Source organism: Lytechinus variegatus, chromosome 9 (genome assembly GCF_018143015.1).
Source record: "Lytechinus variegatus isolate NC3 chromosome 9, Lvar_3.0, whole genome shotgun sequence".
In the NCBI taxonomy this organism is placed as follows: Eukaryota; Metazoa; Echinodermata; class Echinoidea; order Temnopleuroida; family Toxopneustidae; genus Lytechinus; species Lytechinus variegatus.
Genome location: NC_054748.1, coordinates 5,901,267 through 5,923,323, shown reverse-complemented (window position 1 = coordinate 5,923,323; position 22,057 = coordinate 5,901,267). Strand labels below are relative to the sequence as shown.

At 34.8% G+C, this 22,057-nt stretch overlaps 1 protein-coding gene across 1 annotated transcript in view; it reads right to left on the bottom strand.

Moving 5' to 3' along the window:
• The window catches only part of LOC121421003, an 82,413-nt gene that overhangs the window by 46,609 nt on the left and 13,747 nt on the right, over positions 1 to 22,057 (bottom strand). The window contains 4 exon segments of the mRNA XM_041615577.1: positions 12,030 to 12,203; positions 19,084 to 19,177; positions 20,783 to 21,171; positions 21,430 to 21,579. Coding sequence (XP_041471511.1) covers positions 12,030 to 12,203; positions 19,084 to 19,177; positions 20,783 to 21,171; positions 21,430 to 21,579 — 807 coding nt within the window.

Genomic DNA, 22,057 nt, shown 5'->3' with positions numbered 1-22,057 from the left:
AAAATTTCATCAAAATCGAATGAAAAATAAGAATGTTATGACATTTCAAAGTTTTTTTTATTTTTAACAAAATAGTTATATGAACGAGCCAGCTACATCCAAATTAGAGAGTCGATGATGTCACTCACTCACTCTTTCTTTTGGTTTTCATTGTTTGAATTATACATTATTTTGCAGGGAGGAATGAAACTTCATTTCACATGACAATGACGAGAAAATAAAAATATTTCATATTTCATTTAAGAAAATACAAAATAAATAGTGAGTGAGTGATGTCATCAGTTCCTCATTTGCATACCGACCGAGATGTGCATTACTGTTTTGTGAAATGAAGCGAAACATTAAAATGCCATAACTTTCTTATTTTCATCCGATTTTGATGAAATTTTCAGTGTTATGCTTGTTGAATTTTTCTCTTTTTATTCATATCAAGTTTTTGTTGGGGTGGACTTGTCCTTTAAAAAGAAATAATTTCTTGTATATTCCTTCCTTTTTTCTTTAAAAACACCTAAATAACAAAACATTAAAATCCATATGAAAAAAAACTGAGAAATAAGATATCAGTAAACAATAGGGGGATTACTTCCCGAAAACGATAAAGTTGTTGATTGACGATCTATGATATATTATATAAAAGAAAAACATTCTAACAAGAGGGGATAACCATTCCATTCCATGTTTTTATTTGGCAATAAGTCATTATTGACTATTTTTGCCACCCACTGTATGAGAAGTAGGGTAACTATTTTTATTTAGTATTATTTTTATTACTTCTTTTTGTCTCACCTGCATAGCAGAGTGAGACTATAGGCGCTGCTTTTCCGACGGCGACGGCCGCGGCGGCGTCAACATCAAATCTTAACCTAAGGTTAAGTTTTTGAAATTACATCATAACTTAGAAAGTATATGAACCTAGTTCATGAAACTTAGCCATAAAATTAATCAAGTATTACTGAACATCCTATTAGAGTTTCACGTCACATGACTAAGATCAAAGGTCATTTAGGGTCAATGAACTTAGACCATGTTGGGGGAATCAACATCAAAATCTTAACCTGAGGTTAAGATTTTGAAATATCATCATAACTTAAAAATATATAGACCTAGTTCATTAAACTTGGACATAAGGTTAATCAGGTATCATCAAACATCCTGCATGAGTTTTACGTCACATGACCAAGGTCAAAGGTCATTTAGGGTCAATGAACTTTGGCCGATTTGGGGGTATCTGATGAATTACAATCAAAACTTAAAAAGGTTTTGGATCTGATTCATGAAACTTGGACATAATAGTAATCAAGTATCACTGAACACCCTGGGCAAGTTTCAGGTCACATGGTCAAGGTCAAAGGTCATTTAGGGTCAATGAACTTTGGCCGAATGTTTTTTTTTTTGTTGAATTACCATCATAACTTTGAAAGTATGTTGGTCTAGTTCATAAAACTTGGACATAAGAGTAATCAAGTATCACTGAACATCCTTTGTGCATTTTAGGTCACATGACCAAGGTCAAAGGTCAATGAACTTTGGCCATAATGGGGTATCTGTTGAATTACCATCATAACTTCGCAAGTTTATTGATCTGACTTTTGAAACTTAGACATAAGAGTAATAAAGTATCACTAAATATCCTGTGCAAGTTTCAGGTCACATGATCAAGGTCAAAGGTAATGTGAGGTCAATGAATTTTGGCCACATTGGGGGTATTTGTTGAATTACCATCCTATCTCTGTAAGTGTATTGGTCTAGTTCATAAAACGTGGACATAAGAGTAACCAAGTATCACTTAACATCTTGTGCGAGTTATAGTAGTTTTCGAAGTCAGCACTGCTGCTGCTATGTTGAATCGCGTGATGCAGGTGAGACGGTCAGAGGCATTCCACTTGTTCATTATTATTATTTCTTGTATATTCATTCCTTTTTTATGAAAAGAAAACACAAAACCTTTAAATACATATGAAACTAAAAACTGAGGAATAAGATATCAGCACACAATATGGGGATTACTTCCCGTAAACGATAAGGTTGTTGATCGACGATCTATGAGATATTATATAAAAGAAATTCATTCTAGCAAGAGGGGATAAAGTTTTAACAAGTTCTTCGCTACTTTAAATTTTCAGTGTACCAAGCACCATTTGTAATATATTCATCTTTTTTTTTATTAGTTACAATTCCAATAATCTCAGTGGCCTAAGATATATTTTCTGGGGTTATATTGACCCGTTAAGTAAAGAGAGAGAGAGAGAGAGAGAGGATTTATGTGATCAAGAAGTGATAAGAAAGGAAAAAAACTGATCTGAAATGACTGAAAGAGAGACAGGCAAAGAAAGAAGAGCCCCCTCCCACACCCGTACAAGAGTTACGGAGTTAGGCTGTCCCGTCGGTGGATTCAGGTCCATCAACATCTTGAGGTTTAATATTTCCAGGGGGCAAACGTGTGTGGGTGTGTGTGTGTTTGAGTTTTGTCAGACGTGTCTCAATCAGATATGATTATTTACGTCTGGGACCAACCTTTAACGTCACAATCCGAAAGACGTGACCAGGGCTCGAACCTCGAACCTCTGCATCAACTGTAACTTCCCAACATAGCTTGGATTACAGGCGCACAACGCCCAGTCTTTAAATATGGTGTAGTCTTTGCTCTAGACCCATGCAGTTATTTAAAAATAGGAAATTATTAGAATCGATAAAAACAGACAAACTATATTAACAAAGACGCCACATATCATTGATGTAGAATAACGTTGTTGTTGTTATTTTGGGTTTTTAAGGCGCGTACCATTCAGATCTGAATATTTACACCTTTTATTAATTTGACGTTTTTTGTGGTATTCAATTCAATTTTATTTATTTCACTTCCATCAAACAAAAACAAGTTGTATACCAACTTACGGTATGCCTTATCACAGGGATTTATAGTTTGGGAGATGCTGGTGTCTAAGTTTTTAGAATAATCTTTTGCTTAATTTGTATTTTAAGAGAACTGGATGTGGGGTAAAGACAACTCTCTAAACCCAAGAATTTTAACTGGGTTTAATTTTAAAGATTGGTCTCAGCTTTGATTTTTTTCAATATTTGTTTATCTTAGGAATAGCTAGATCTAGACGAAGGTCTAAGCATAATAATAATGTTATTCAACAGGAATAAGAATATGACAAAGTCTTATGTTTTTAAGATTGTTTGAATTAATTTGTAAATGACTGGGTCTGGAATAGAGACAACGCTCTAAACATGTGCTTTTGTACTTAATTTGGAGGATTGTTGGTTCTTAGATTCGTTGTTGGGGATTGGGTTTTATTGTTTTTTTATTCTTGAAATAATTGTGTCTGGAGGAAAGTCTACAATCGATCTCCATGTTATTCCACAGTTAGATTAGATTAGTTAGATTATTGGGTATTTGTTTTAGACAACTTTATTTTTAAATAATAATAAAGTCTGGAAAATGGACGTTTTCTTTGCAAATGCATAATTACAATGTTTTGTAGGGGTCTTAGTATTATTATACAAAAGAATCTGGGTGTGGGGTACAGACATATTTTTTACTGGGTGTAAATTTCAAAAATTGGTTTTAGATTTGATTTTCTTTTTTAATTCATTTCTTAGATAACCTGGTCTGGAGGAAAGAGTACGTTTTACAACTCATGTTATTCCAAGAGAATATGATAGGATCCTATGTTAGAAGATTTTTTTTGTAATTTTTGTAATGATTAGGTCTGGAATAAAGATAACATATTAAACCTCATTTTAAAAACATGTTCTTAGGTTCAAGGATTGCTTGGTATTAGATTTGGAGTTATTTATATTTTTACTCTTAGCCTTATTTTGAAAAACAAATGACTAGGTCTGGCTGAAAGACTACGCTATATGTCCATGTTATCCAGCATTAATGAGATTATGGGGTCTTTATACGGTTTTTGTTGTTGTATTGTTATTTACAATTTTTGAATAACAGGGTTTGGAGAAAAGGCTAAGCTCGATTTTCTTTTTTCCACTGGAATATCATTATGGTATCTTAGTTTGGACTTATATTATAATTTTTGAAATAACTGGGTCTGGAAAAAAGACTTTGGACTTACATTATAAATTTTGAAACTACTGCTTCTGGAAAAAGACTGGACTTTTGTGCTATATGAAGGCATTACTATAGGGTTTTAGTTTTTAGTTTTAAATAACCAGGTCTGGAGAAAAGACTATGCTTGATTCTCAGTTTACTCATAGCACGTATATTCACAATACGTTCAGTATAATTTAAAACAACAACAAAGACTTTGATTCCACCAGTTTTAATTAACTGGGTCTGGAGAGAAGACTAGGCTCGATTCTTATTTTTATTCCACCAGAACATCATTATCGTATCTACGTTTGGACTTATATCATAATATTTGAAACAATCGGGTCTGGAATAAAGACTTCGGACTTATATTATCATTTTTTAAACAACCAGGTCTGGAATAAAAACTTTGGATTTATATTATAATTTTTGAAACAACAGGGTCTGGAAAAAGACTTTGGATTTATATTATAATTTTTGAAACAACCGGGTCTGGTGAAAAGACTTTGGACTTATATTATCATTTTTGAAACAATCGGGTCTGGAATAAAGACTTTGGATTTATGTTATAATTCTTGAAACAACCGGGTCTGGAAAAAGACTTTGGATTTATATTACTAGTATAAAATTTTAAACAACCAGGTCTGGAGAAAAGACTTTGGACTTATATTATTATTTTTTAAACAACCGGGTCTGGAATAAAGACTTTGGATATATTATAATTTTTGAAACAACAGGGTCTTGAAAAAGACTTTGGATATATATTATAATTTTTTAAACAACCGGGTCTGGAGAAAAGACTTTGGACTTATATTATCATTTTTCAAACAATCGGGTCTGGAATAAAGACTTTAGGCTCATATGATTATTTTTGAAACAACCGGGTCTGGAATAAAGACTTTTGGCTCATATTATTATTTTTTAAACTACCGGGTCTGGAATAAAGACTTTGGATTTATATTATAATTTGTGAAACAACCGGGTCTGGAATAAAGACTGGATTTATATCATAATTTGTTAATTGACCGGGTCAGGAAAAGAGACTTTGCACTTTTGTGCTATATGAACGCATTACTATACGATTTTAGTTCAGAACGGATTTGCCAAAAATCCCTTCAAATTTATTACATTTGTGGGTAAAGTCATTATTACATTTGTGGGCGATCAAAAATTATTACATTTGTGGGTAAAGTGCATTATTACATTTGTGGGTGAAATTATTACATTTGTGGGTAAAGTGTTATTACATTTGTGGGCGTTATTACATTTGTGGGTAAAGTGTTATTACATTTGTGGGTGCAACAGGGGCCTGGGAGCCCCCCCCCCCCCCCCCCCCCCCGGCCATATGAACTCCCAAAATACCCCGGCCTAGATAGGGTTAAAGGACTGACTCTAGGAATTCATGCATGGAGTGCAGACATATTTCACCAATCCACTACTGCGAACGTGAGCACGGACAGGAAATGTTTTATATTAAGAACTTAAAATGGGGCAAAGTAGTAATGAAAAAAGAAGCATACTATTGTACATGAAACAATAATAACTCGAAGTGCGAGGAAATATATTTTGCAGTTTGGTGTATGTTGACTTGCAATCGGGAGGTTTTTAATAACATGATTATATTTCTCGGTAAACAGACAATGCGAGCACCAGATACATTAAAAAAACATAAGCCCTGAGCAAATTATGTTTCATATTGTTATGAAAAAAAAATTCTTATGTTATATAACATAATTATGATATAATATAACATTATAATGAACGATAATGTCTTCTTTCCCACCACGTTTCTCTTCCTATCTCCCTTTTTTTCTCCTTTTCCCCGTTTTTTTTGGTCAGCCGATGGGGGGGGGGAACGTGCCCCCCATGCCCCCCCCCCGTAGTTACACCACTGCTTATATTCTTTTTATATACACCGTTTACACGCATTCTGTTTCTTTTAGAAATCTATTTGGAATATATAAAATTTGAGCAAGATTATAAGATACATAACCTTTTGATACTTTATATGATTGTTGCAAGAGCGGAAGAGCCAATGTTTGTTGATTAGGATTGACAAGACAACTCACTCTTTTGAATGGATTTCAAGCGAATAACAAAAGATTAATATATCAAAACACTTACAGATCTAAATAGGCAGTGCACTCCCAATTAGTAAATGCTGAGTGCTGACTACTGAGTCTACCTCAACTACATAATAAAAAGCATGTAAATTTATATCTTTTCAAGAATATCTTACCCAAAATAAAATATAAATTTTCTTTCATGCGGAATATGCAGTTTATATTGCACAACCAGTTTTCATACGCGGCGATACAGGGGCGTCATTCCCGTAAGATTTTTCAACCCCTGAAACAAAAAGTAGAAAATTAAAAAAAATGGCAGTACCCACAAGAATGAAGAAGAATGCTTATAATGCAAGAGAGGTTTTTGTGAGAAGTAACTGAACTAGACATTACCCATTCGGCAATGGGAGTCAATATTTCGGCACGATTATTACTTGACTTGAAATTAGGGCCCCCTAAGAAATCCTGGATCCGCGCCTGGCTCCCGCTCACATAGTTCTAGCAGGGCCTACTCTGATGAGAAATTAAACGAAATTGAAAGCATCAAATGGTTAAAAAAGAAATCTCTCGATTTTCCCTCTCGCATTGATTATTTTTTAAAGTGATATTACATTTATTCATGAACAGATCATTATAAAACCATTATTCAATTGCCTCTTCTTCATGCATAGGCGGATCCAGGAGGGGGCCCGAGGCGCCCGCGTCCCCCTATTGGTAAAGAAAAAAAAGGGGGGGGGGGAAGGAAAGAAAAAGGAAGGAAAAGAAAAGAGAAAAGCGGGAAGACGAATGAATAGAATAAGATGGGAGGAAGAATTGGAAAAAATATTTCATGTCACTAGAGAAAATTTTCGCTCGCGCTTCGCGCTCGTTGCATTGCCTGTTAAGTGATCCACATATCTTGTTCAACATGGAGCTTAAATATCAAGTTTGGAATTCAGTATACAAATAGGAGTGGGCTATACATGGGTCAAAAATACTTTTTTTGGAATTTCAATATGAGAACAGTTTTTTTTTATTCCTTGTAATGTATCTCAACATGAAATGACAATATTTTTTGTCTCGGGTCCGAGAAAAAAGTGTGCCGGGCCAAAATCCAAAATGGCCGCCAAAACCCCCCAAAATCACAGTTTTGGCCACAACTTCTTTATTTGGTGGTCTTTTTCTTTGGTTTTGGTGTCTATTCATATGTGTTTGGGGGCAGGCAATTTGTTTTTCCTATAATTAGTACTTTTAAACCATTATTTGTAGAGTTAAAAGGTAATTATACCTAAATTCTCAAATTTTTATAGCCTTTTTTCAGCCAAAATGTAGGTTTTTTCGTCCTGGGATTCTTGGATATTAGATGATATGAGGTCAACAATAGCAAGCAGCTTCATAGCGATATATTGCTTTTATTCCTCTACTATGGGTTTTACGGATATTTGTGAAATATATCTTATTTAATAAAATATGTTAATTATCCATAGAGGATATACAGTATACAATGTACATACTGTTACTGTACATACTGCGCTGCATAAATGCATTGGCCACCATGACAAGGCCTGTATAAACTATAGTGTTATACATGTAGAAATGAGCTGTTAGGTTTAGAATTAGATGCCCAGAAATCGAAGATATGTTTTGTCTCAGACACTGAGGACATGTTTTGTCAATGCTACATGTAATTCAGGGGGACTCGAGGAGAAAGGTAATTAACCCCACATCATGGCATTTACACTGTAGCTTATTATGGGCCCTGTTGCGTAAAATTTACCATTATGTTAACTTAACTTAATGGTAACTTGCATGGAATCCTTGGTTCTGATTGGCTGTTGATCAACGTTACCATGATAGTTACCTGACCCCACAAACATAGGACAGTTACTTAGACACCACAACCAGGTAAAAAAAAGATCCAAATGAAGAAGATATGGCTACATGTAGATATGTGATGTACGTCGTATATGATATGTGATATTTTTATGAGCAATTTACGTTGCTGGTTTAATCATGTACACATGTACATCAGCTGACAAGCAATCAAATTCAAAATTCACAATTTAATTTTAAACCATAGGAGCTTATTTCTATTTATATACAGGCCTTGTCATACATGTATGTCATGGTGGTCAATGCATGTATATATGCAGTGTAGTACTAGTATGTACAGTAATAGTACATTGTATACTGTATAGCCCGTATGGAAAATTAACATTTTTTTATTTAATAAGATATATTTCACAAATACCCTTAAAACCCATAGTAGAGGAAATAAAAGCAATATAGCTCTATGAAGCTGCTTGCTATTGTGACTTCGAACCATCTAATATCCAAGAACCCCAGGATGATAAAACCTACTTTTTGGCTGAAAAAAGGCTATAAAAATTTTAGAATTTAGGTATAATTACCTTTTAACTCTACAAATAATGGTTTAAAAGTACTAATTATAGGAAAAACAAATTGCCTGCCCCCAAACACATATGAATAGACACCAAAACCAAAGAAAAAGACCACCAAAAAAAGAATTTGTGGCCAAAACTGTGATTTTGGGGGGTTTTGGCGGCCATTTTGGATTTTGGCCCGGCACACTTTTTTCTCGGACCCGAGACAAAAAATATTGTAATTTCATGTTGAGATAAGGTAAAAGGAACACAAAAAAACTGTTCCCACAGTAAAACCAAAAATCACCCCTTTATAGCCCACTCCTAATACAAAACATATTTCTCCATGGAAATCGAACTTTTATTATTTTTTGTGATTTACATGTTGAATTTAAAAAGTGCTAAGTAAAAATGTCAGTTTTATGGTCTGAATATTAAAATTTTCCAATTGCGCTGTGCGTTCGCGAATTTGATTTATCAGGTACCTATTATTTTCATGTATTCCATAAAGTTTTCAAAATATCCCTTTTCAGGTCTGATTGTCAAAACGCATCAGCTAGCGCTGCTATGCTTGCTTTTTTGGCGGGTTATGTTAGTCTTAATATTGATTGTATAACAAACTAATTAAAATCCCCTTTTCATGACAGTTTATCAAAAAATTCGGCTCGCGATTTGCGCTCGCATTAATGCTTAAAAATATATCAACTAATTAATGATGCATCCTATTCAAAATAAAAAGGTGCTTGAAATGTACAGTATTCAGGCCATAATATCATCAGATTCCGCGCCCTAATTATGCATTAATACTAAGATATCAATTTAATAATTAAATTGTCCATTTTGTTTAATCTCGCGCTTAGCAAGATGAATAGGAACATATATAGTCATCATATTCATATGATAACATGTCCTAAGGATGTCAAGGTCATATGTCTCAAAATTAAAGCAATAATGAAACATATCAGCTCTTTATCAAGTGCGATTTATATCCACCTTACAAGTTTCCTACAAAGTGTTTAAAATATTAGATCGGAATATCAAATATTTTAAGCTCGCGCTTCGTGCTCGCTTTTATTTTCATGAAAAAGATTATGTAGAATGCTTACATTATAGGTCTAAAACTGAAACACGCGCGCGCATTTTCATTCAGTTATCCAGTTTCAGATCACAATGCTCGAATTATTAATGTAGAAGATCTCCTTTCTCATCCCTTTTTTACGCTCGCGCTTCGCGCTCGCATTATTTGATTGTGAAATATGTAATGTCTTCATGGCTAAATGCAAGTAGTCCTTAAAAGGCACTTTTCGATCAGTTTCGATCGCACTTCGCGCTCGCATCAATTGATTTGATTGGATTTGATTTATTGTTTTCTTCTGCATCCATAACATTCGTATAATACATTTTTCATAACATAATAAACATAATATATTAGCATTTGTGGCATCAATCATAAATAAAGAGTACTCAAAATATAATTCCAGACAAAAATGATTAACTATATGATTTTCACAATTTGCAGGAGGATTGTCATCATAAGCAGATTGCTTGAAAAAATGACAATCCCAAACTTATACTAATTGAATTAATACATTTATAAAGCAGAATGGGCATATATTTTCAAATACGAAACATGGATTCATGCAATATTACAGAGTGAAGATGAAGATTATAAAGCTGAGGGTGACGGTGAAATGATGATATTGTTGATGATGATGATGATGATGAAGGCCATGGAGATGATGGTGGTCATGATAAAGATATTGGTAATGACTAAATCGAAGGAGGAATAAATTCACGATAAAAAGGGTACGACACAGAAATTTTACTTCAAATATTCTGATAATGACATAGATTTAACGTTTGCCTTAAATGAGTGAAGAGACGAAGATTGCTAAACAGACTCTGCTGGTCACGCTGGTAGAGAGTTCCACAAATCTGGACCATGGTGTCTTATGGATCTCTGCGCAATAAGCAGTTTGGGTTGATTAAATGGAAATTTGAAGAGTTACGGGTAGGGTATGTATGAATAGATGTATTCAGAGTATAAAAATTGTGGAATGAAGGTGGAGCATGTTATTTACGTACTTAAACATAAGAAGTAAACTTTGAAGTGTATAATGTCACATACAGTTAGAGCCTTTAGTTTATGGAATAATGGATTTGTGTGTGATAAATATTGGGAATCAGTACAGATTCGAATTGCTTTTTTCTGTAATAAGTATATTGTATTAAAGTTTTCCATTCCTTATGTAGAAATGTCAAAACTTTTCAGCTCGCGTTTCACGCTCGCATTATTTGATTAATGAAATATGTAATGACTTCATGGCTAAATGTAAGCAGTCCTTAAAAGGCACTTTTCGATCAGTTCAAAACGTATACAAACATTTTCTGCTTGCACTTTGCGCTCGCATTATTAATGTAGGAAGATCCCCTCTTACTCATCTTTTTCCCGATTTAGGAAACATGAATAGAGTGTTCCGTTCTAGGTCTAAATCTAGAATTTTTCCATTCGCACTTCGCGCTCGCATCAATTGGTTTGATTTATTGTTTTCTTCTGCATCCATAACATTCGTATAATACATTTTTCATAACATAATAATCATCCCCTCTTATTCATCTTTTTCATGATTTAGGAAACTTGAATAGAATGTCCCGTTCTAGGTCTAAATCTAGAATTTTTCCACCCGGACTTCGTGCTCGCATCAATTGTTAAGTTATACTGTATAGCTATCCTGTTAATGATTACAAAAAATAATGAAAAATTTTCCATTCTTTATGAAGAAATTTCAATTTTTTTCAGCTCGCGTTTCGCGCTCGCATTATTTGATTGTTGAAATATATAACGTCTTCATGGCTAACTCTATGCAGTCTTTAACAGGACTGGTAGGCCTACTTTTCCGATCAGTTCAAAACGTTTATCACAAATTTCTACTCGCGCTTCGCGTTCGCAGTAATTATTGCAGGCACATCTTTTTTTTCAGAAAGTTCAAATTTTAGGAAAAAATACATACAATTTCAATAAGAATTTGCTCGCGCTTCGCTCAGGCATTATAAAATAAGGATTATGATATTATACATTTATGTTGATTTACAGAATAAAGCTAAGAAGTGACTTATAGGACTACCCCCTTCAAAGAAACAAACGAAAAAAAAAACATCTTCGAGCGGCCGATCGGGGAAAATATGGCTGAAAAAAAAAATGCCGGGCCCCTTTACTGGCGAAGGCTGGATCATGTGCCTGATTCATGTGCCTATGAAATAAGATAATTTAACATGCATTTAAGGCACTTATGATTGCCTTGGGGGAGGGAGGGGGCGCTATTTTTCCGAAAAGTACACAGGGGCGCCAAAATCAGGTCGAATTTGGGCCCCCCTCCCTATGAAATCCTGGATCCGCGCCTGGGGTAGGGTACATGGGGTCTGGGTAAACGAATATTAGTAAATGTTATATTATTTTATATTATAGATCTATTGCTCCACATACTTTGCCAAGGCGGTCTTAACCATGGCAATTGCCTATCCTGTATTGAGGGCCAGTTCACTCACCTTGGAATCCACCTCTCTGCCATGAAGGTCTGGAAAACACAAGTCATCTTTCTTCTTATATTTGCCAAGACGGTCTGGAAAAAAGTCCTTCACAGTCCACTCACAAACACTCGTTCGATGACAAAGTGCATCTATCAAGTCTGTCGATGGCTTAACCTTCAATGAGCTTTGTTCCTTTTGAAATATACGGAATAATTACATAATATTGACTGTCCTTGAGGTAGTCAAGTAGAGCCCCAACATAATCGTCAAGTTGGGTATGACTGCATTTTTTTTACTGGAAGTTGTAGTATAGGGTGTCTATTTCAAGATTCCGACGGGTGCCACCTGGGCACCTTTTCTTTTCTTTGACGTCATAGCCCACGCCTACTTTTTCACATACCTCTCATATATAATTTTCATTTCTTACGGAATTCCTATGTCATTTTTGGTATCAAACGAAAGCTAATGAAAGGTCAAATGCAAATATATGGATAACAGCGCATTTAGATTACACGTAGGTCAGTTAAATGATATTTAAGGTCTGTCAAATTGTCTAGCAAATGTAAGTGAGACATATAATGCGGAACATACTATGCTTTAAATACAAACAAGTTAAGTATAATATGCATTTTTTTCAAAGCTGAGGATTGAGAGTGTGCATATTAAAATTCCGTTGGATGCTACCTTGGCATCTTGAGGACTTTATTTTTTCTGACGTCATTAAGCCACACAAACTTTCAATTACATTTAAATTGGACGTTTCCATTTAGTGGAAGAGTCATATCATGTTTGAAATCACATCAAATAAAATGCATAAAAAGACACATAATTATGAATCACTGCGCCTTTAAAACGTGTCCAGGGCTATTAAAGGTCATTTACGGACATACAAGGTCAAATTGGGTCACAAATGTAAGTAACGCAACATATAATGAGGAATATATCGTGTTTGGAATACAAACAAGTTGGGCATTATGAATGTAGGTCTATTTTTGGCTGAAAGTCATGTGGAAGATGTGTAGATTACGAATATGAAGAAGGCCGTTTTGGCAATTTTATGCAACGCCCTTTCCTGACAGTATAAACCACACCATTCTTTTTCACTTACATGTAGCTCAATCTTTTAATTATGACTTATCTAGTGTACAAAATACACATATCATGTTTGGTATTAGATTAAAGCTTATGGAAAATGGAATGTAGGTTTAAATGTTAGAAAAAAATGAAGCACTTGTGAGGTGACCTTTAGACCATTTACACGCTTGAAAGGTTGATGATTGCGCGAGTTATACAGTCACTTTAAACAAAATGTTTGATATATAATTTTGTATCAAAAATATCATGTGACTGCAAATAATCTACACCAATTTAACATTTTTCACCATGTCCTGTTATATTCCTCTCACAACTGCCCTCTGTACCATAGCTCTTCGACCAGATGCTCATGAGATTTCCCTTCACCAATAATCTCAACTACATGCCTCTGCCAGAGCTGTCTCGCGTCGATTCACACTTGCAGTATGAACTATGAAATATATGATTCGTCGGCCGACCAGCAACTGCATTAAACCTTAAAAGTTATAGAACAATGTGACGCTGACTTGTATCGACAAGGAAAGTCTTTTAATTCCTTGGGAATAACCACTCTGTCGTGAATAAGTACGAGTAGGCAAAAATGTCCTGTTCAGTGTACTATCAGCTATCTTCTGAAGATGTAATGGCAGTATAGAAGCACATATAATATTTCCCTGACACTGATATTTCTGCTCTACCAGTGTTCTCATTTTGTGTTTACACGTTTTTTGCACATTGAAGAAAAATAAATTGACAATAAAGGAAAGGTATTGACATTACGAGGAAAATGCCAGCTTCGCACAGAAAATTCCCTATCAGGCTTTGATACCATCTTGTGTCAATTTTCCACTCAAAACTTACTGCTCAAGTAAGATCTTAATCTATAGAGTCTGATGCAGAAGAAGTAGATCAATTTAGGTGAAATAATGATTTATACTTTTAATCTTTCTTAACTAATATAACAAATGTAATGGTCTTTCTAAAATTACTGAGCACTACTTCACACTATTTAGCAAGAAGACAGATGCTTCAACTGGCAAGTCAGGAAAAGAGCATGATTATCAAAGGTGCTCTTCCTCAGGAACTTGATCAGAATTACTCCCCTGCAACTTGCCTCCCATGTATAAATGGGAGGTAAAAGTTAGGAAGAAACCCATGTACCTGTTTATCGCACATCAGTTGCTTCAAAGGAATTATCAGAACTTGTTCCATATGGATTAAAATCGGGCCATTGTGCTCTAGGGTAAGCATTTACCGCTTACCGTGTATCGTAAGTAAATAACATTGTGTAATTCTAAATACAAGGAAAAGTGAACATGCAGTTAAGACCAACAAGTGGAATACCTCTGGCCGTCTCACCTGCACCACGCAGTTCAATATAGCAGCAGTGCTGACTTTGAATACTACTCTAACTCGCACAAGATGTTCAGTGATACATGGTTACTCTTATGTCCACTTTTTATGAACTAGACCAATAAACTTACAGAGATATGATGGTTATTCAACAAAAAACCCCAACATGGCCAAAGTTCATTGACCTTACATGACCTGTGACCTTGATCATGTGACCTGAAACTCGCACAGGATGTTCAGTGATACTTCATTACTCTTATGTACAAGTTTCATGAATCAGATCCATAAACTTTCAAAGTTATGATGGTAATTCAACAGATACACCCAGTTCGGCCAAAGTTCATTGACCTTTGACCTTGGTCATGTGACCTGAAACGTGCACAGGATGTTCAGAGATACTTGATTACTATAATATCCAAGTTTAATGAACTAGACCAATAAACTTTCAAAGTTATGATGGTAATTCATCAGATACCCCCAATTCGGCCAAAGTTCATTGACCCTAAATGACCTTTGACCTTAATCATGAGACCTGAAACTTGCACAAAATGTTCAGTGATGCTTGATTACTATTATGTCCAAGTTTCATGAATCAGATCCATAAACTTTCAAAGTTATGATGGTAATTCAACAGATATCCGCAATTCGGCCAAAGTTCATTGACCCTAAATGACCTTTGACCTTGGTCATGTGACGTGAAACTCGTGCAGGATGTTCAGTGATACTTGATTAACCTTATGTCCAAGTTTCATGAACTAGGTCCATATATTTTCTAAGTTATGATGACATTTCAAAAACTTAACCTCAGGTTAAGATTTCGATGTTGATCCCGCCAACATGGTCTAAGTTTATTGACCCTAAATGACCTTTGACCTTGGTCATGTGACATGAAACTCTAAGAGGATGTTCAGTAATACTTGATTAACCTTATGGCAAAGTTTTATTAACTAGGTCCATATACTTTCTAAGTTATGACGTCATTTCAAAAACTTAACCTCAGGTTAAGATTTGATGTTGACGCCGCCGCCGCCGTCGGAAAAGCGGCGCCTATAGTCTCACTCTGCTTCGCAGGTGAGACAAAAATGGGGAAATCAGTCTGGAAGATCGTATGAGAGCACAAAATGTAATGGAGTTAGGATGATGTACAAAGTCAAATTCGTCTAACTGGAAACTTGTCTATTTGTGTTGTGCAAGTCATTTTCTTGTGTGGCTCCATTATGATTTATCTTAAAACCGGAAATGTGTGTATTGTATCATTTACTGTGTATGACTCTCTCCTTGGTTATAGTAGATATGTTTTTACAGAAAACTAAAAAAAAACTCTGTGCAGTTTTATTTCCTGTATGATAGCAAACTTATGCTACATGTTTTGATTAAAGTCTTGTTACATTGCCTGAAATAATTTGACCTAACGATAGGTTTATTCTATAAAGTATCACATTTTTCCATTATTACTTATAGGCCTATGTGAAAAGTGGGCGTGGTTCGTGACGTCAGAAAATAAATAAAATGCCAAAGGATGGGGAGGTAAAATCTGCCACATCCTTAATTTACACACCCTAAACCAAAAATGAGATATACCACATTATATGTTGCATTCATTACATTTGTGGCCCAGTTTGGCCTGTTGATTTGCTTATAAAACGTTTTAAAGGGGAAGTTCACCCTGACCAAAAGTTTATTGTAAAAAAAGCAGAAAAAATAATAAAAATATTGCCAAAGGTTGGAGAAAAATTCATCAAATAATTAACAAGTTATTAGAATTTCAATGTTTGATTTGTAACGTCATATGCGAGCAGCATTCCTACATAGCGAATGGTAAAAAATCAATGAAATGTCATTTTCTCAGAAAATTGAAAATGGTTTTCACTGTAACTTTGGTATATCAATAGACACATCATTTCACACCCGATCATGAACAGAAAACAAAATGAAGTCATCAGGAACCATACAAAATTGAAATTCATGCATTTTATATTATAAGATTACATAACACATGGGGCAGCTGCTCGTTTATGACGTCACGAATCCAAAGTTTTGGACTATATTAACTTTCTTACTCTTTAACGGATTTTCCTCAAACCTTCACCAATATTTATGACTATTTTTCTGCTATTTTTACAACAAAGTTTTCTTCAGGGTGAAGCTTCCCCTTTAAATGCTCTGTGATTCATATATGTTGATTTTATTTTGAATTTGATTTGTTTTAAGCTTGATATGTTTATTCCGCTAAATATTTAAGAGTAATGTAAGAAAGATGGTGTTTTATGACGTCACGAACTAAAATTCCCCAGGATGCCAAAGTAACGACGGTCGGATTCTTAATACGCACACCCTCAGTTTAACCTTTGCCAACATGGCCAATAGATTCAAATAATATCCGACTTAATTTTATTTAAAACATGATATGTTCCACATTATATTTATGGCTTGTTACGATCGTCTGCGTTCGCGGAGCGGGAAAGAAGCGGGGGTGGTCGCACCCTTAGCAAAAAAACTGGGGGAGCTTTTCTCGAAAGGGTGGGTTGAGGAAGGGGAGTCAAAATAACAGACCTTTTCAAGACAACCAGGGGAGCTTTTCACGAAGGGCAGTGCTGAGTAGTCTTTTGTACAAGTTGTTTATTTGTTGTTTATCTGTGAAAATTCTTGTGAGGATATGGAGGTCGCATATTTTGAGGTTAATTGTGTGGGGTGTGTGTAGGTGCATGTGTGTCATCGTTGGACCACTTCGACGGACATTTGTATTAAAATTTACGTTTGATTTTTTTATTAGCCTTAATTTGCTAGCAAACATGGCATGTTTATTCCTTCAAATATGAAATTTATATTCAACAGATATGTGTAAAGATGGAAGTGGCTTTTGATTTCTACAAAAAAAAAACGCCCTAGGTGCCCAGGTGGATCCCGTCAGATTCTTGACTAGACATTCCATACTACAACTTCCAGAATAAATGGCAATCCTACCTAACTTGACGGTCATGCAATAATAATTTTTATATCTACCCAAGGGAAACATCAAATATGCAGTGCGTCCCTGAAAAAGGGAAACCGGGATTCCCATGTTTTTTTTTTTCTTCAAACGCAAATACACTATGATATTCAATTTACATAGCCATATATGTCAATTATTCTTCTTTATTTTTATAACATGGAACAAACACTTCACACATTAATGAGCGAGACTAGCATGACCAGATTGCGCAGAAAAATTGGACAAGATTGGTTCGAGATACGACCGTGGTTATTCGACGATTAGCATTTCTTTTGTATTCTTTGTTAACATTCTCTCGCTGATCCCTGAAATGAGAGTGGATTCAGATTCACACGTGAGTTTCTGGGCAAATCGTTTCTGATATGCCTCAATATTTACTGTTTGTAATCTGCCATGCGTGAACGATTTGCTTAGCTGTTGATTTTAAACTTGAGATGAAATTCCACTCTTGCCTTGAGTATCAAATTCATAGTAAAAAAATAAAAAATAATTGTGAAATATATCCCTGAAAACAGGTTTCCTTTTTGTGGGACCCACTGTATTGCCAGCAAGAGTCATATTGGCCCGAATCTTAGGACGAGGGTAATATGGGTCTTGCAAGGGGAATATATTTGATGTTCGTCGAAGATCCAGTCAATATTGTTGTTGTCACCCAAACCAGATATTTAGAGCAAAACTCTTGATAATGGTGATATTTATTTTCAGAGAAAATATTGTGCGATGTTACTATCAGGGTCAAGGCTCTGCACTTTACCATTATGGCATACTTGTAAACGCCCGGATCCAGTGTTGTCACACAGTGCAATTTCCGAACAAATTTCTTGCAAACAGAAAAAAGATTCACTAGAAACGAGGTGAGGTACATTTTATACCCGTCAAACATCCCCCACCCACACACACAAGAAAGGTATACCACAAGTACTTTGCTTTCATTTATATGATTCTGTTCACCTTCTATAACGATTGCTTTATCATTGTGTTGGTGTGACAGAAATAAGGTTTGGTCAAAAACCTTGTTTGATCGCAAATTTCTTGAAATATTCGCACATTTCCGTTTTTTCTGAAGATACTAGGGAAGCAATGTACAATAGGAAATACAAACATTAGAGATGTTATAAAACGTCAATAGAATTTGTATATGAAATCAAATACTAATAAAATACCATAACAGCCTCAACAAGAATGAAAGACACTCAAAATCGATTTAGTGTTTCTTTTATCCATGGAGCTGCAGCCATAACGTTTTCTGTTTGGTTGAAATGGAATTTCAAATGGCATTCTGACTTTAGTTATCTAATTGATCTCTTTCACATATGCTTGTACAGGTCCATCACACAATTTCCTCATCTCTTAACGTGCACCAGACACATTTTCGTGAAATAATAATGATTTTATCTACAATCGTCGTATTTCGTCTTCTTTTCAATGCTAGCAGTACTGGCTTTGCAAAAGAGCAATACACATTGGACTGTGTTGTAGATAAATCTGTAGTCATTTACACGAATAAGACTTTTGCATATGACCATAAAATCTTAAAAGAAAATGTAAAATTTTAAAATACAAATTAATCTGGCATGTTAAGAGACCCTCGCCATTTCGGATCAATTTGCTCATTTTAATTTTCCTTTTGATAAAGTTTTATAGAGCATTTACCTCGTCATGTTGAAGTGTCACTTTAATCCTGTTCTCTGCATTTATTTGTTCTGCCAGGGGATCTAGTTCGTTATCCGTAAAACAAGCGAAGATTCTAGAACGAAATATACATCACATGGGTATACTTTAACATTAATTAAACCACCGCTCACAAATTGCAATCATTCTACATGTAAGTTGTTTTTCTTTCAATCATCAAAACTGTAATTGAAGAAAAATTTCCAATAACATGACGTTTTATCAGAGGGGTTTGAAGACCCCCCCCCCCCGGTAATTTTAAAACTACTTAGTATATGTAAAATTTTAAGAAAATAGCTGCACCCCCTTTCCTGTTCCTCAGAGACCACATCCCCCTACCCGGATTCCTATTCCAGATCCTCTACTTTTATTTACATCTCCATTTCAAATTGATAAATGCCAAACATAATTTTTTCTTCATTTTCAGGTCCTTGTATTCTTCCTGCTCAAGCATGAAATGATAAAATACGAATAATGGGAGTATAATGATAAATGGTGGGTGACGAAACACAGCACCAAAGAACATAGACTTTCAACGAAATATACCTACACTTTTCATTATACATCCACTCTAAAGTAGTTCGGGGACTTCGAAAATAGTAATTTCCCCTTTAAGATGATTGTGTCATTCATGTCATTTTTGCCCAAAGTCCTGTCCATATGTCAATAAACACCACTGCCCCAACCTATTTTTGACAAAAAAGTTTACTATACAGTTTTGAATAACTGGCTAGTTGCCCTTAAATATATTTTCTATTGTACACAATATCAATGAGATGGGAAATGATAAAAAGAATAACCAAAGAGAACTGAACACTTTCATTCATAGGCGACTCTTGATAATTCCGTGACACAACTTCTGAAACCCTGTTACATAATTTACACTGGCTCCCTATTAGACAAACGATTATTTTAAAATTTCTGTGTTAGTGATCACACAAAATTTGAAAATTGAATTTCAAGACATTTGGCCCAAACGTACATCGGAAGAATTGATAATAATAATAGTCAATATCCATAACGCGCTTTTCCCACATGGCCGAAAGCGCTCACAATTTCAGTTAACTTATTTATACAAACAAAAAATTAGAATGACTTAGTAAATGAAGGTACTTGCCTAAAACAAAAAAATAAGGGACTTTTAAATGACATAATTGTTGGGGATTGTCTTTTTGTGAGAGGGAGTTTGTTCCATTGTATTGAGAATGCAACGGTGAATGTTCTCTGTAACATGTTGAATATGTTTATTTAAGTGGGTATTTAGAGGACCTACCGGTAGTTCTCCTACCTGGGACATAAGTTCCTAAACAATCAGACAAGCATTTTGGAGTTAGGTGATATGTATACAAAAAGAAGTAACTTAAAACTAATTTAAATTGAGTATGCAAGGGTGTCTGTGTTCGATATTTTAATACAACAATTGAACTTTAGTATATCAAAAATATTTATATATAGCATTTAAAAAGTTATTCAAAACCCACGTGCGCAAAGAAACATGAATGTCTGATTAAAAGTCATTGACTCATTTAAACATGTTAATACGTCATACCTATATCAAATACGTTGACATGGTTGATGCGATCATTGTTCATGCACCTGGATATTTGTCCATTGATTTGTATTCGTTTAACATAAATCTATATTAAGGCATTTGAATGGAATTAAATAAAACTTCAATTACCTAATTGTTTTCAAATGCTGGTGCTTCTTTAGACTCTGCAGTATTGACCTAGTGCGTATGTTTCCGATCATGAGCTTTTTGAAGACCAGAGAGGTGAGTTGTTGGAATGATTCTGAGAAAAGATGTCCTAGTGAAACAGGGTCTCCAATAAGAGGAACTGGTTGACGGCTTCGCTCTCCCGAATCATGTCCGCGCTCGAAATACAACACCTCTAGGCTGGCTTGTGCCAATTGTTCAACCATCACCGGAGAGACAGTGTGAAGAGTCAAAATTCTTAGCCGCTTCAGGTTGGGGAATATGGTTTTGATGGCTGTGTCAAATTTGCGTAGGCCGCAAAGGAACCGATCGTCAATATGGAGTTCCTGAACTATGCTGAACGCTTCACCTCTCTGAATTACAATAAAGCAACACAAAAAAAATAGTTATGCAAGCTACTTTGAAATAACGCAAACGATAACAACAGGGCCCAAATAAACAGTATGATCTTGACACCTTAAATCCCATATTAGTAAAAGAATATCCTCCATCGTATTTTAATTTACTTATTTAAATATGTTATTGGTTATTTTGTATACTGCTCTAAAATGTATTTATCAAAATGTTATGTCCTATAGCTTGAATACAAATAGTGTTAGAAAAACGAGTACCTTTGAGACATTTAATGCCAGAGAATAGAACTCGTCATCGAGATACGTTTCCAAAATCTTCAATGTTGTCAAAGAAGTTGGTGAAGAAAGCAGGTCGGCTATGTCCCGAGATACAGTCGGTCCGCAATTTCTTCTTAACTCCAGCGTTTCCTGACGATCGTAACAAATAAAGTATACTATTAAACATGTTCAAGGGGTGATAAAAGAATTGATTGAAGGACAGCGTTTTAGGTTATGCTATTAATTATCGCGGATTTGAAAATTTGTGAGATTCTTTCAAAGCGTTAAAAAAATGAAGATAAAAAGTTTGAAAGTTTAAATGTTTATTGGAAACTCCATTCAATTTAATTTCAGTTTAATAAAAATATATAATTATTGCTGATTCATTGTCGTACAAAAAAGACGCAGCTTGAAATGTCCCGTTACTAGTTTTTTGGCACAATAACTGGTCCATTGTAATTGTTTTACAAAGCCCATCTACTTGTTAAGTTAAGTGAAATGCAGACAGGACAATATAAGAAATTGAAATTCTATGAGGTTGTTTAAGCTTTTTATTTTTCTTATCTTCAAATTCAGTGCTTTGAAATAGTCAAATTTTACTAAAGTGATACCTTTCAGTCTTTTTTCT